Source organism: Hyla sarda, chromosome 6 (genome assembly GCF_029499605.1).
Source record: "Hyla sarda isolate aHylSar1 chromosome 6, aHylSar1.hap1, whole genome shotgun sequence".
Classification (NCBI taxonomy): domain Eukaryota; kingdom Metazoa; phylum Chordata; class Amphibia; order Anura; family Hylidae; genus Hyla; species Hyla sarda.
In genome coordinates this window covers 91,736,321-91,752,373 of record NC_079194.1, presented here as the reverse complement: position 1 = coordinate 91,752,373, position 16,053 = coordinate 91,736,321, and the positions used below count along the sequence as shown (strand labels likewise).

The following is a 16,053-nucleotide window of genomic DNA, read 5'->3' as shown; positions in this document are numbered from 1 at the left end:
GTGCAGGTTAGAAAAGAAAAAAAACATTTATAATTTATAATATGACAGTAATTGTCCTGAGAACCATGCGAATCTTAGAATTACACGTTAGAACAACACATTGCTTATGGATTTCCTTTCCTAAACAACTTAGATAGTTCTACAATCTTTGTGTCATCAAAATATCTGGATTTACTGCAGACCAACAATTTCTGACAGAAACTCAGCTGGTTTCTGGCAGTCTCCCCTCCCACCCCCTCAGGTGGCTTTCCATAGTAAGTCTTGTTGGTATTTTGCAAAAACAAAACTATATACACAGTTTGCGAGAGAAATGTTATATAACATATGCCCCTTAGTTCCAGACTTGTCTATAACCAGAAAGGGGGAGAAAGACTACAAATGGCAACATATCTACTATACTGGGACATAGGATGCTGTATATGGGACCATGATCGCAATAAGTGAAAAAAGTTTATTATCACATTTTTTGCAATGATGTGAATGTATTTCTCCAAAGTAAAATTTGCAGCCACCATTTCTAAACCCACCAAGCAAATAAAGGAAAAGTCTGGACTTTTTCTAGACATAACAGAGGCATTGCTTTTCTATATGTCAGATGGAATAGGGGTTCCCCTGCTCATGAACCCCAATATGAGCCAGAGTGGAGAACAGCTTTCACTCTGGACTGTTCTACTATTGCATGATGGGAAATTCCTTTGTCCTGCAGTAAAACACATAGCTAGCAGCATCCCCCCCCCCCATCATGGCTAAACTGACCCACTGCTGTCAATGAGTCATTGAGGTGGTCCACGGCAACTTTTCTTCACCCGACTAGCCTTGGTTGATGGATCTTTCCCTGTTTGGGTAAAGGAAGAGATCTGTCAGTCAAGGCCGGTGGTGTGGGAAGGCTCTGCCATGGATTGCACCATGACTTCTGATTCTGGCAGCATAAAAGTCACAAAAGGTTCCCTTTAAAAGGGGTACTCCGGTGAAAACCTTTTTTTATTTTTTATTTTATTTTTTTTTAAATCAACTGGTGCCAGAAAGTTAAACAGATTTGTAAATTACTTCTATTAAAAAATCGTAATCCTTCTTGTACTTATTAGCTGCTGAATACTACAGCGGAAATTCTTTTCTTTTTGAAACACAGAGCTGTCTGGTGACATCACGAGCGCAGTGCTCTCTGCTGACATCTCTGTCCATTTTATGAACTGTCCAGAACAGCATATGTTTGCTATGGGGATTTCCTTTTACCCTGGACAGTTCCTAAAAATGGACAGAGATGTCAGCAGACAGCTCTGTGTTTCAAACGGAAAAGAATTTCCACTGTAGTATTCAGCAGCTAATAAGTACAGGAAGGATTAAGATTTTTTAATAGAAGTAATTTACAAATCTGTTTAACTTTATGGTACCAGTTGATTTAAAAAAAGGTTTTCACCGGGAGTACCCCTTTAACAAGGTGTTTTCTTAAAAAAAAGACATCCCTATAATGGGTCCTAAATGTCCAGCAGAGGACTACCCCATTTAGAACAAACCATTTAACTGTTACTTGTGGGTTGATCCCAAATAGCCTATTAGATCATACTGATGATATATTCTGTGAGTACAATGATACAGATAATTATATCCCATATAGCCCCTATTCTGTATAGCTGGAGAATGGACCCTCAGTAACAAAGGTCCCAGAAATATGGGGAAAACTCTAATCATTATATAAACAATTACTTGTCACATCTATTACTTTCTTTGTATGTATAGTAAACCTATAATCCAGCTACTCAAAAAGTACCAGCTATTCATATACCAAACCTATAATTGACAATCTAAAGATAAATAACCAATTCCTTTATTGAATAAACAACATACAATAAGTAGAAAACAGCCCTAAAGGGCTGTTTTCTACTTATTGTACGTTGTTTATTCAATAAAGGAAATGGTTATTTATTTTTGTATGTAGATTAGCCATTCCAGCTCCCATTGTAAGGTATAGCTTCTATTCAGTGATCTTCTATTCTTCTGCTGTATAGGTCATAGGTGACCATGTACATACACCGTGCCATCCTGTTACACACAGACATATCAGGAGTTCATAGGTTATATACACAGTAGATTACATAAAAAAAAGAATAAAGTAAAGGTCACAAGTTATAAACTGCATAAAAGCCTCAAAGCACAAGCAGCTATTTCATTATAGTTCTGGGAAAAAGGGACTACACCACTTCTGTTAGATGAGACTGTCATTTGCTGTGTCACTACTGGAGCTTTGGTATGTCAGGAATTTGGAAGCTGAAATGTAAATGTTTCGCCAACATTAGTTAAATTATACCAAGATGAGAGGGACCATGGAAAAAACACGTGTGTCAGGGGACATATCCTCAGAGCAGCTTCAAAAATAGTCAAAGATTTGTGTGAAATGTTCTGAATTTTATGTGAAGACATTAGGAGTGTTCCCAATTTAGTCTATATCTGAAAATGAGGTTGAGAGGTATTATTCACAGTCCTGGGCGGGGATCAGTGACATCATCTCTCCAAGCGCAGTGACATCATATAATGTGAGATGTTCAAACAGTTAACCAGCTGAATGTAAAACTGAAAGAAGAAAATAAACATGTTACTGATACATTATGTTGGGGACCAGTACTGGGGCACAGCAGTGACTTCTGTAGGCAGTGCCCAGGTGTTATAAGGATATGTTCACACATAATTAATCTCTTGTGGATTTCATGCTATGGATTAAACATAAATAAATAGCTGAAATTCATAGGTGATTATGTGTCAGGGTCAAAGTGCCCAAAAATGCCTTGTACTTTTAAAAATCAGGTGTAAAACTACACATTTTTGAAGGCTGTTTTCGGAGGTCATTCATACATACTTTACACCTTTATAAAAATGGGGAAAAAAAGTGATTGCATTGGTTGCTATGGCCAACTGCCCCACTCTTCCTCTACGCAGGTCTCGGTACTGCCCCACTCTTCCTCTACGCAGGTCTCGGTACTGCCCCACTCTTCCTCTACGCAGGTCTCGGTACTGCCCCACTCTTCCTCTACGCAGGTCTCGGTACTGCCCCACTCTTCCTCTACGCAGGTCTCGGTACTGCCCCACTCTTCCTCTACGCAGGTCTCGGTACTGCCCCACTCTTCCTCTACGCAGGTCTCGGTACTGCCCCACTCTTCCTCTACGCAGGTCTCGGTACTGCCCCACTCTTCCTCTACGCAGGTCTCGGTACTGCCCCACTCTTCCTCTACGCAGGTCTCGGTACTGCCCCGCTCTTCCTCTACGCAGGTCTCGGTACTGCCCCGCTCTTCCTCTACACAGGTCTCGGTACTGCCCCACTCTTCCTCTACACAGGTCTCAGTACTGCCCCACTCTTCCTCTACACAGGTCTCGGTACTGCCCCACTCTTCCTCTACACAGGTCTCGGTACTGCCCCACTCTTCCTCTACACAGGTTTTGATACTGGACCACTCATCCTCTACACAGGTCTTGATAAATCAGGAGCTGCATGTAGCCTATTCTTGTAAGGCCATGTTCACTCAGAAGAAATTTCCTGAATATTGTGTTAAATGGGGATTCTACTGCCAGATTCACCTAGCGGAATTTCTGCTGCAGAAATTCCACATTCCAGATTCTGCAAAAACATTGAATCTATCTTTCACGAAAATTCCATGGCAGAATCCCATTGAAGTCAATGGGACTCTGAATTCAGACTGCAGCCTCTGTGTTAAGCGCACAGAAATCCTGCACAAATTCCACGCATAATCTGCAGCCAGCTGTGCAGAAAGTAATTTGAGTGGAATCAGAGATTTGGCTGTTTGAACATAACCTAATACCTACAGATAGGTAAATTAAAAAAGGTTTTCTTACATGCATTTAAATTAGAAATGATATAGTCCTATAAATGTCCCAGTATGTATGCTCAGTGATTTGATCTTTAGTTCTCATTATAATGCATATCATTTATTGAAAGGGGGATGGTAGTAAACCCACAAAATGTAATGCATATCTGCCAGTACGTAAATTGGCAAATAATACAAAAACATTATAGTATGAGAAAGTCAATATAATAACAGTAAGCCACAACATATAAATATATAGTAGTCACACATGAACAGAATACAATAAAAACTTTCAAGCAGAGGTGAACAAAGCATTAAAAAAAAAAAAAAAAAAAAAAAAAAAAAAAGAGAAACCATAAGGCGCCCTATTTACTTGTATTATCTTTGCTATATACATTATGGTTCTCTGTTATTGCTATTTATGCTTTCCACCACTGTTTGAATGTGTTATTGTGCACCTTATACAGTATGACTACTGTATGTTACTTTTATGTATGCATAAATATTATATTATTATGTGTACAGTCTTTTTTGTACCTATTGACTATGCTATGTTTATGGTGTGTGTTTTTTTTTTTTTTTTTTTTATTTTTTTTTTTGCAATGGCTTAGATACTGTCATAAAAGACATCCATTTGGTGGGTATACCACTGTCCACATTTTTAAAAAATATTTATCCAGGAATAGAAAAAACAGAGATAATTTCATCTAAAAACAACACCACACCTATCGTAAGGTTGGGTGTGGTATTACAACTTGGCTCCATTTGCTTCAATTGAACTGAGCTGCAATACCCTACACTACCTGAGAACAGGGGTGGTGCTGTTTCTGGAAGAAATCAGCTGTTTGTCTAATCCTGGACAATCCCTTTAATGGATTTTATTATAAAGATGAAAGTACAGGGAATATATACACCCCTCTGGACATTTTTTTCAGGGTGTAGCATATTCTTACAAAGGTTTCCTTTTGTTTTCACCAGGAGAACAGACAGAAAAGGGAATTATTTCAGGCAGGGCATTTGCCATTGTGTCACGAAGATAGTTTCTCCGGCTTGCTCCTTATCAGCAGAGAACAGTCCTAAAGTAACTGGTCATTCAACGCCCACATTTACGCAGAGCAAAGTCCAGCGACGCTGCAGCAAATGCTAGAAAGGTCCTTAATGCATTATGCCCCATCCTCTGCAAAGCCAATCCAGCAGGGAAAGATACAAAACTGCAGAGAGCCAATCCTACAACAATGATCAATGACCATTTAATTTTCTAGTATGTTCTATAGGAATCCTAGAAAATCTCCCTGCTTGACTTTTTATTAAATTGGAGACATACAGGGATACAAAAGGACCCCAAAGGCCTGTTGGGGTGCTGTTATCCAGCTGTGTACAATTTGGAGACTGGCCAGAGTAGTAATATGACCATACTTATTGTGCTCTTCCTCTACTATTTCCTAGGCCCAGTTCAAACGTTACGGATTTGATTTAGTAAAGGAATCCATGGCTAAATCCCCATCACATCCACTAAATGAATGGGGCTTCTGTAAATTCAGTCACATGCAGCAAAAAAAAAAAAAAAAAAAAAAAAAAAATCATCTGCGGAAATAAATTGCATACTACTTATGTCTGTGGTTTCCACACAGAAAATATAACGTCGCTAATAGTAAGTTTTAATGATAAAAAGCTCTGTACATCACAGTAGAACATATTGGTGTTAATTATTATTAATGTTTTTTGTTTTTTTAATAAAATGCGTTATTGTTATTAATCTTATGATATTAATTATAACTATTTTTATAATAATGGTAATTTATAATAAAAAAATATCATTATTAATTATTATTACTACTACTACTACTACTACTACGATCGGACAATGGGAGTTGATACAAACAAATCTGTTAAAGGGGTACTCCGGTGGGAAAAAAAAAATTTTTTAAATGAACTGGTGCCAGAATGTTAAACAGATTTTTAAATGACTTCTATTTAAAAATTTTAATCCTTCCAGTACTTCTTAGCAGCTGTATGCTAGAGAGGAAAATATTTTCTTTTTTTATTTCTTTTTGTCTTGTCCATAATGCTCTCTGCAGTCGCCTCTGTCCGTGTCAGGAACTGTCTAGAGCAGCATAGGTTTTCCATGGGGATTTTTTCCTGCTGTGGACAGTTCCTGATACGGGCATCAGGTGTCAGCAGGGAGCACTGTGGACAAGACAAATAAGAAATTCAAAAAGAAAAGAATTTCCTCTGTAGCATACAGCTGCTAAGAAGTACTGGAAGGACAGATATTTTTTAATAGAAGTACAGTGGTCCCTCAACATACGATGGTAATTCATTCCAAACGAGCCATCGTATGTTGAGGGATTCGTGCAATGTAAAGTATAGGAAGCTGTACTCACCTGTCCCCTCCACTCGCGATGGTGACCCCGGGCCTCCGCTGGGCTCTCCTGGTCTTCTCCGGTCCTCCGCTGTCTTCTGCAAGGCCTTACTGGGCCTGCGTAGCGACGCTATTGGATGACATGCGCAGCAGTGTATTGACGTCACCGGAGAGGGCCGAGAAGACACCGGAAGACCAGCGCTGGACCCGGAGGGCACCCCGGAGCGTCATGGAGGGGTAAGTAATACTTACCGCACCACACGGGGAACATTACGCTGCTATCCGACAGCAACTTAAGCATTTTGCATTGCCGGATAGCAGTTAATGCGATGGCCCCGACATAAAAAAGCATCGTATGTCGATGCTGACATCGACATGCGATGGCCTCTGAGAGGCCATCGTATGTCGATTTGATCATATGTCGGGGCCATCGTAGGTCAGGGGGGTCACTGTAATTTACAAATCTGTTTAACTTTCTGGCACCAGTTGATGTTTTCCACCGGAGTACCCCTTTAAGTTTGGACATAACCTTAGATTTCAATGAGACCTTACAACAATAAAGAAAGTACTTTTGGGGGAGATTTATCAAAACCTGTGCAGAGCGAAAGTTGCTGAGTTGCCCATAGCAACCAATCAGATTACTTTCGTTCTTCAGAGGCCTTTTTTTAAAATGAAAGAAGAGATCTGATTGGTTGCTATGGGCAACTCAGCAACTTTTCTTCTGGACAGGTTTTGATAAATCTCCCCCTTTGTGCTAAGAATTTAGAACTACCTGTTCACAATAATAAATTCTAATTTTGGCTTTTTGTTTGATGTTTTTTGTCTTTACAGGAAATTAGTTGACATTTCCACAAGTTCATTCACCCGTTCTGATTGGTCAATTAAAGGCGATGATCTGAGTTACTGTTTTGTATTTACAATGCGTTCACATTGTGGTAATGTTGGCCTTTGGCAGAGCCGGAAGGTTCCACGGTGTGCAACTTTTGCATGTGACCGAATAATGACACATTATATATTGGGCAGGGCTTTAAAGGGGTACTTCAGTGAAAAACTTTCTTTTTTTTTTTTAATCAACTGGTGCCAGAAAGTTAAACAGATTTGTAAATTACTTCTATTAAAAAAAATCTTAATCCTTCTAGTACTCATCAGCTGCTGAATACTACAGAGGAAATGTCCAGAGCAGCATATGTTTGCTATGGGGATTTTATCCAACTCTGAACAGTTCCTAAAATGGATAGAGATGTCAGCAGAGAGCACTGTGCTCGTGATTCAGCAGAGAGCTCTGTGTTCCAAAAAGAAAATAATTTCTTCTGCAGTAGTCAGCAGCTAATAAGTACTGGAAGGATTAAAGGGGTATTCCAGGCAAAAACTTTTTTTTATATATCAACTGGCTCCGGAAAGTTAAACAGATTTGTAAATTATTTCTATTAAAAAATCTTAATCCTTCCAATAGTTATTAGCTTCTGAAGTTTTCTGTCTAACTGCTCAATGATGATGTCACGTCCCGGGAGCTGTGCATGATGGGAGAATATCCCTTGCATGATGGGAAAATATCCCCATAGGAGCTGGACAGCTCCCGGGACGTAAGTCATCAGAAAGCAGTTAGACAGAAAACAGCAACTCAACTTCAGAAGCTAATAACTATTGGAAGGATTAAGATTTTTTAATAGAAGTAATTTACAAATCTGTTTAACTTTCCGGAGCCAGTTGATATATATAATAAAAAGTTTTTGCCTGGAATACCCCTTTAAGATTTTTTAATAGAAGTAATTTACAAATCTGTTTAGCTTTCTGGCACCAGTTAATAAAAAATAAAAAAAAAAGTTTTCCACCAGAGTACCCCTTTAAGCTTTCATTTAGTATACCAGTTTAAGACAGTGTTTTCAACCTGTGTGCCTCCAGCTGTTGCAAAACTACAACTCTCAGCATGCCCGGACAGCCAAAGGCTGTCCGGGCATGCTAGGAGTTGTAGTTTTGCAACAGCTGGTGGCATATAGGTTGGGAAACACTGGTTTAAGGTATTACAGACGATTATAAATTTACTTACATTGTTATTTGGAAGTAAAATTTAGATTTTCATGGCCTTTAAAATAGGTAAAGTGGGAATAACTGCACTGAACAGCATGGGGAATTGAACTTGAATCATTGCACATATGTGTGAATGACCATCATTAAGGGCAATGCACTGTTACCTCCGCTAGTGCGTGCTAGCCACATTATAACACATGTATGCGAATAAGCCCTAAAACTTCAAACGTATTGGAAACTACTATATAGGGTGCAGTTTAGACAAGAATATGTTTCTGCTGTTTGTTCTTTCCTAAGAATTAAGGCACTTACACAGCAGTATAGACACTACAGGGGAGATTCATCAAATCCTAGGCTGAGGAAAAGTTGCTGAGTTGCCCATAGCAACCAATCAGATTGCTTCTTTCATTCTTCAGAGGCCTTTTTTAAAAATGAAAGAAGCAATCTGATTGGTTGCTATGGGCAACTGGTAAACTTTTCCTCAGCACAGGTTATGATGAATCTCCCCCTATCTGTAAAATAAATGTAAGAGTGAGTCCAAATCTTTCCATTGTACCTTTTCCCTTTCTAAGATCGACTACTAGTTTTGGGTTTCAAGTACTGATGCAAAATACTAACCCAAAAATACTGCTATGTGAATGTGACCTTGAAGGGGTACCCCCTCCCCAGACATGTTATACCCTATGCAAAGGATAGGGGATAAGAGGTCTAATCACAGGGGGTCCAGCCGCTGGGACCTTTGCAACCTCTGGCCCGGCGCCCTGGTGTTCTGGTGTTTATGTGGCTTCGGGCGGCCGTGGTCGTCATGTCCCCTCCATCAATGTCTATAGTAAATATCTAGAGGGGGTGTGACGGCTATGGTCACTAGTAATCCAGCACAGAGCAGAATTCTGGGGTGCCGGGCAGGAGAAAATTTTATTGGGGAGATTTATAAAAACCTGTGTAGAGGAAAAGTTGCTGAGTTGCCCATAGCAACCAATCAGATTGATTCTTTCATTGTTTCAGAGACATTTTCAAAATGAAAGAAACGATCTAATTGGTTGCTAGGGGCAACTCAGCAACTTTTCCTCTGGACAGGTTTTGATAAATCTCCCCCTGTGTGTGGACATTCCACAGAGGGCGGAGCACCGTCAGAACATGCCGCTCCGAAATGCGCTGTCTAATAGACAGCAATGCACATCCGAGCGGAATCTGCATAAACATTGAACGCAGGAATCAGGATTTCTGTGGCAGATGTTGCTGCCGCGGAAATTCTGCTGAGTGAACAAAGCAGCAGAATCCCATTGAAGTCAATGGGACTCTGCTGCTTCAGAATGTCCGTGCGGACTATCCATGCGGAATTCCACACAGACATTCTGCCGTGTGAACATACCTTTAGGACCCTGGTTTTGGGTTCATATATGGAAGAAAAACACTGAGCAAATACTAAAGTGTGAATGAGGCGTACGTTATTTTGGTTAGCAACAAAGCCACTGTCAGTCAAACCTAACGCTGACAAAAAGTGGAGCAGCCGCGCTTAGGCCGTGTTCACACAGCCGAAAATGTGAGGAATATCCGCCTGGAAAACACAGGCGGACATTCCGCGTATTCGCACGATCCGGCAGGCGCTAGGACCTCACGGAAATGCTCCATCTCATAGACGACAAGGCATTTCTGAGCGGAATTTGCAGAACAAATAGACAAGTCTATTCTTTCTGCGGACGCCTGAATCGGGATCTCCACGGCAGAAACATCCGCCATGGAAATTACATTGTGTGAACAGTGCAGCAGAATCCCATATAAATCAAAAGGAACCTGCTGCAGCGGAATATCCGTGCGGGAAATGAATATTCCGCCATGTGAAGATAGCCTTAGGAGCCAAATGGCGCCATGCGCATTGTAACAAAAAAGTTTGTAAATAAAGGCACGGCTTGCAAGTTGCGTATTATACAACATATTTTAACATTTTTGTTACTTTTTTTATGCATAGAACAGTACTGGTTGGCTAAGAATAATGTAGTATAGCTTCATGTGCAAGGCAGCAACTCCCAATCTGTAGTTTTAGAGGTGTTGCAGAACTACATTTCCCAGCAGCTGCGTCAAAACTACAACTCCCAGCATGCCCTGACAGCCACAGGCTGTGAGGGCATGCTGGGAGTTGTAGTTTTGCGACAGCTAGTGAAGAATAGGTTGGACACTATGCTATACTGAAAAAATCCAGTGTCTTAACTGCCTTTTCTTATCTTTATTACATGAAATATTTCCAAGACGTCTCAAGTGAAGATCAATTCTATCAGTTCTCTGCAGAGTTAATGATCCTTTGCTTTCCCCATAAGATTCTAATCTTTCTTTACTGATCCCGAGGGGCCTATTATATTCACATTAAACACACACACACACACACACACACACACACACACACAAAAAAGAGAAAAAAAAAAAAAACTTTGTTCCCGATCATTAGCATTTAACCCTTTCGGTCCCACAGGCTCGATTCTGGCGCCGTCGAATATGACATTATCTTTAAAGACTTGACGGAGCCGCACCTGCCTGTCCCGGACTTCTCCACGGCTTATTATCCTGCGTACCTGTACATAGCACAGGCCACACCCTGCCTCACCTGTAGCCTGCACACCCATATGGATGCAAGTGCTTAAAAAAAAAAAACACTAAATAAAAGCATTCGACAACATAAAAAGATCCAGACAAAAGGCTCTGTAACAACCCGTCACATCAGTGGAAGCATCGTGTGAAACTAAACAGCAGTCACACAATACAACAGGTGTGCATAGTCAGGCCTACAATACCCCAACCCCTCCTGTTCAGGTCACTGTGCTTACTGGCTGAACGCAAAGCTACATAACAAGAACCCAAATCACAGCACGGAACAAATGTGACAACGTAGCTGCCCTAAATATTACATCGTGACAAGGCATGAATTATGGGACCCCTTATAGGTGAATATATATATATATTTGTATTATGCAAAGCAGCTCATCACACGACCTTCTCAGGTAGCATTCCCTAAGATCAGCCCTGGCTCCAGTTACGAAGTCTAAGAAACTGATTGGGTTTTATGCCAAGCCAGAATTCTCCCCAGAAGGGAAAAAGACCCATCTGCAGACAGCTGTTTCGGGGGGCTTGCCCCTCGTCAGTACAGAGCAGGGTGTTCTGGCTGCGGTGAGAGGCCTGTGACACACACACACTATATATATATATATATAAATAAATGAACTGGCAACTTCAAGTCAATAGATAGAACATGGTTAACCCTTTCCGATAGCACGACATATGACTAGGAGTACTGAATGCACTGTAGAAATGAATGAACTCTTGTCTTGCACAGTGCGGCAATACTCATGTCACGTAGACGGATACACTACTATGCGTAAAGTAGTTGAATACGTAACAGGGTTGGTAAACGCGCTATGACCCATTCATTGCTAAAGCTGCAGATGGGAGGGTACTGAAATAATTTATCATTCGTACCTATAGACACCAGTTTGATGTTCTCTCTCTCCAGGAATTCCAAGGCTACAGACACGTTCTCCAGCTGCATCTGGCTGAAGGTAGGTCTCTGGTGGTACTTTCTGTACATTCTCTTCTGGCTCAGCACCTCCAGCAGGGCGATAAGTCGGAGCCCATCACTCAGGTCGGTCTGCAGGTTGCCTATCCTCTTGTTGACACATTTCAGGTGTTCATTGCACCAACGGGTAAAGGTGTTCTGCTGGATCTTCTTCCATGGGGCATCCTCCGCCAGGTCCTTCTCAGTCACCGGCATTGTACAGGCTGCTTTGTGCAGTGAAATATGGGGAAAGCTGCTATGTGTGTGCTGGAGCTGTAAGTGAGTGTGATGTCTCCTGGTTCAGCTACTTCTGCCCATGTGCAGAGCAACTCCTCCTCCTCCTCAGGTTCTCCCACCTCTGCTCCTCATAGCTGGGTCATCGTTGCCATCTACTGGGTGCTAAGGAATCTGTTTCCATTGATCCTGTATTGTTTCAACAGAGGAAAAGAGAACTTAGATACTGTTCCGGACTTGTCTTATACAGTCAGTAATACAAAGATAGCTCATATGTCTGCACATTTCTACTTGTAAAAAACGTATTTGAGCAAGGCTCAAAATAGCAGAATAGGGGCTCATGGGGGTTTTTGGAATTTTTGACAGTAAGGGTAAGTACACACATACGTCTGAAGTATACCACAAAACGTATGTGGAATTCTCTGCCTGAGGAGGTGGTCATGGGGGACTCAGTAAAACAGTTCAAAAGGTGTCTGGATGCATTATTGGAGAGTAATAACATTACAGGTTAAGTATTCTAGATTTATAGGGACAGAACGTTGATCCAGGGATTTATTCTGATGCCATATTTGGAGTCGGGAAGGAATTTTTACCTCTAGTATGAGGGTTTTTGCCTTCCTCTGGATCAACTCAGTAGGGACTCATTAGGTTAAGTTTCCACTTGGTTTTTTTTCTGGCAATTTTTGGAAAACTGCCACTGCAGTTTTTGAGCCAAAGCCAGAAGTGTATTCAAAAGGAATAGAACATATAAAGGAAGGACTTAGGCTAGGTTCAGACTATGGAATTTCCTCTTGCAATTCTGCTTTGAAATTGCAGGCAGAAATTCCTCTTTCTAAATGTATAGTGTAGTGAATGGGTTTCTGTTCACAAATTCACACTTCGGAATTTGTAAAGCGGAATTTGTGAATGGAAAATCCGCTTGGAAATTTCCGCCTGAAGAATGGCGTTGCTCTTTCTTCAGGCGGAAATAATCCCGGAACACACTGCAGTCTATTGGAGACTGCAGTGTCCGCGTGGTCCTAGCACCAACTGATTCAGTCGGCGCTGGGCGCACTCAAAATCTCCGGGTGGACCTAGCCTTAAACTTCTCCTCCCTTATGGATCCACTTCTGACTTTGGCTCAAAAACTGCAGTAGCAGTTTTCCAAAAACTGCCAGAAAAAGAAAAAAGTGGAAACTTAGCCTAAGGTTATAGGTTGAACTTGATGGACCCTGGTCTTTTTTCAACCTTATGAACTATGTTACCAAGTTGGCTCAATGCTGCATATGTTTTTGAGTGGTATATGTTTGCATATGTTTTATACTTTTTTGTTAATATGTAAAACCAGCAAAACAAAGCACTGTATACATTTTTGATGTAAACCTATACGATACCATGCATCACTAATACACTTCTAAGGGGAAAAATGTATATGTTCTTATATTTTTGTTCTTAGATTTTTTTTTTGTGGTATAGAAAAGTGGTATGTGCTGAACTTTTCTATACCACAAATAATTTGTAGATAATTGTGCAGGAGACAAAAGGGAGACAAAACTGACATACTTTTGCCTACAGTGTCATAATGGAAGTCTTTGGTGGACATTTATCAAGCTTTTTACACTGTTTTTTGGTGTACATTTGTTGCAGTGTGCGACTTTTTGCTAAATTGATTTTGACTAAAATTACTTTGGTACACATTTCCACAAAAATGTGTACTAGCCCTATATTTATCACTTGCCCTGCACAATTTATTAAATGAAAAAAATCCAGATCCTGTATAGCTGTTGTAGTTCCAATCCTCATTATTAATTATTATTATTATTATTATTATTATTATTATTATTATATACTATTAGCAATAAGCTCTTAGCCTTCAAGTAACATCACCATATTATACTTCTGTCAATACTTTGCAGTTACTATGACATTGTATAGGTCACAATGCCTGTGTAATCTATCACCCAGCTTTTCATGGATTCGTAATACCATATAAGTCTATGTTCACACACTGTAGAGCTGTAAATGGTTAAAAAGAGGGAACAAAAGAAAAATTATGAATTTTCTTGCTTTTGGTTCTCCTTTTTAGTTAAAAAAAACTCTTGCTCAAAAAAACTGTGTGTGAACATAGCCTAAATAAGCCTTGTTACACACTTACATCTCCTTCTGCTGCCTCTGTCCTAATGGTCTGTTTTTGTAAGGGTATGTTCACACTACGGAGTGCAGATTTTGGCACGCACCTATTATAGGGTTTTCTTCAGCTGTGCGCACACAGTGGAAGTTCTGTGATGGAATTTCCGATGAGGATTTGAATTCCAGCCGAAGATTGAAAATATTTGGTTTCCCACCAGAATCTGTCAGTAAATTTCACTGGTCAATGGGACTTTGAATTTCGGCACTTCAAGTCCCTGGGATAACACTTGACATTTTTTTTCAAAAAATGCCCCCCAAAAAATCATTCTCGCTGTATGGCATTTTTCATGGGCCAAAAATGCTACAAACAAATGTTTGCTGGGAGTCAATAGGAAAATATGAAAGGTTAAACCCACGCAGCGTGCTGAGGGTATGGCAGGCTTTCACAAAATCGTGTCAATTTCCCTCTTATGGGTTTCTAAGGGAGGAAAAAAGGGCAAGAAATATGCCATGTGCCCCTTCATGACCCAGCAAAAAAAAAAAATTTCTGCCTCACGTTTTTCTCCTCCTTGCCTCCTAAGACCCAGAACTTTTTTATTTTTTGACTGACTAAGTTGTATTAGGGCTTATTTTCTGCACGACAAGTTGTGATTTCCACTGATACACTTTTTTTTTTATCAGACGATTTATTACGAAGCCAGAAAAAAATTGTATGTAGGGCAAAATTGAAAAAATATGGAAGTGCACAATTTTGTAGGGCAATAATTTTTTCGGTGTTAAAGTAGGGTAAATCTGACATGCTATCTGTCACACATTGCGCTCCGGCCGCAAGCACCAGCTGTGAGCACGCGGTCCCTGAATCCCTGACTGCTGGTGGGGCTGGGATTCACATTGTGGGACGCGCCCGTATGTGAATCCCAGCCTGTCACTCACCATACTCTGCTGCCGCCGCCTCCGCCTCCTCCTCCTCCTCCCTGTCTCAGCCCCGGAGCGCTTCCTCATCTCCGGGGGCAAATGTTTTCTTTGGTATGTAATGTAACCAAAAATCAGCAATTTGGGGCTTGGAAGTTTTTTTTTGCATTTACACCGTTCACCATGCAGGATCAGAAACGTTTTTTTATATATTTTTTTTTTTTTGTACAGTGTTTTAATAAAAAAATGAGATTTGAATGAGTGATTTGAATTTTTATTAGGGTAGGGATTTTTTATATTTTTAAAAACATTTTTAAAAATCCATCATTAGATGGCCTACATAGATCAATGTAATGCTACTGCATTACATTGATCCATGAAATCTGTGCTCTATTGCTAAGGGCAGCCTTAAAGGGGTACTCCGGTGGATTTGTAAATGACTTCTATTAAAACATCTTAATCCTTTCAGTACTTTTTAGCAGCTGTTTGCTACAGAGAAAAATCTTTATTTTTTTAAATTTTTTTTTTGTGTTGTCCACAGTGCTCTCTGTTGACACCTGATGCCTTTATTAGGAACTGTCCAGAACAGAAGAAAATCCCCATAGCAAACCTATGCTGCTCTAGACAGTTCCTGACACGGACAGAGGTGTCAGCAGAGAGCGCTGTGGACAACACAAAAATAAATTCAAAAAGTAAAGAATTTCCTCTGCAGTATACAGCTGCTAAAAAGTACCTAAAGGATTAAGATTTTTTAATAGAAGTAATTTGCAAATCTGTGCTTGTAATGAGAAACAGCGTTCGGCACAGCCAGCCGTGTAGCCTATAAATCGCTCTTGATGAAACAGGTGTGTGTGTGTATGTCGCTGTCGGTGGGGTGCTCAGCCAGGACAGAGTCAAACATCAAACGTGCAGGAGAGCATTAGAAAATAAGTGTCACTCACCACGTCCAAGCTAGCGACAACTTCTTTATTTCTTTAACGTGCAGTAAAACATACAGGTGCAGGGAGACAGGAGCGCCGGAGAATTTTCTAATGCTCTCATGCACGTTT

The 16,053-nt window shown here is 40.4% G+C and overlaps 1 protein-coding gene across 5 annotated transcripts in view; it reads right to left on the bottom strand.

Moving 5' to 3' along the window:
• The window catches only part of FLNB (filamin B), a 243,111-nt gene extending 231,065 nt beyond the window's left edge, over positions 1-12,046 (bottom strand). For 4 of the 5 annotated variants that reach the window (XM_056524444.1, XM_056524445.1, XM_056524446.1 and 1 more), the window contains exon 1: positions 11,674-12,046. In XM_056524444.1, coding sequence (XP_056380419.1) covers positions 11,674-11,965 — 292 coding nt within the window. In that variant the 5' untranslated portion in view covers positions 11,966-12,046. Of the gene's footprint in view, positions 1-8,517; positions 8,539-11,673 lie in introns of those variants that run through there. The other variant, XM_056524451.1, reaches the window with a different exon arrangement.
• Between the last annotated feature and the right edge of the window lie 4,007 nt (positions 12,047-16,053).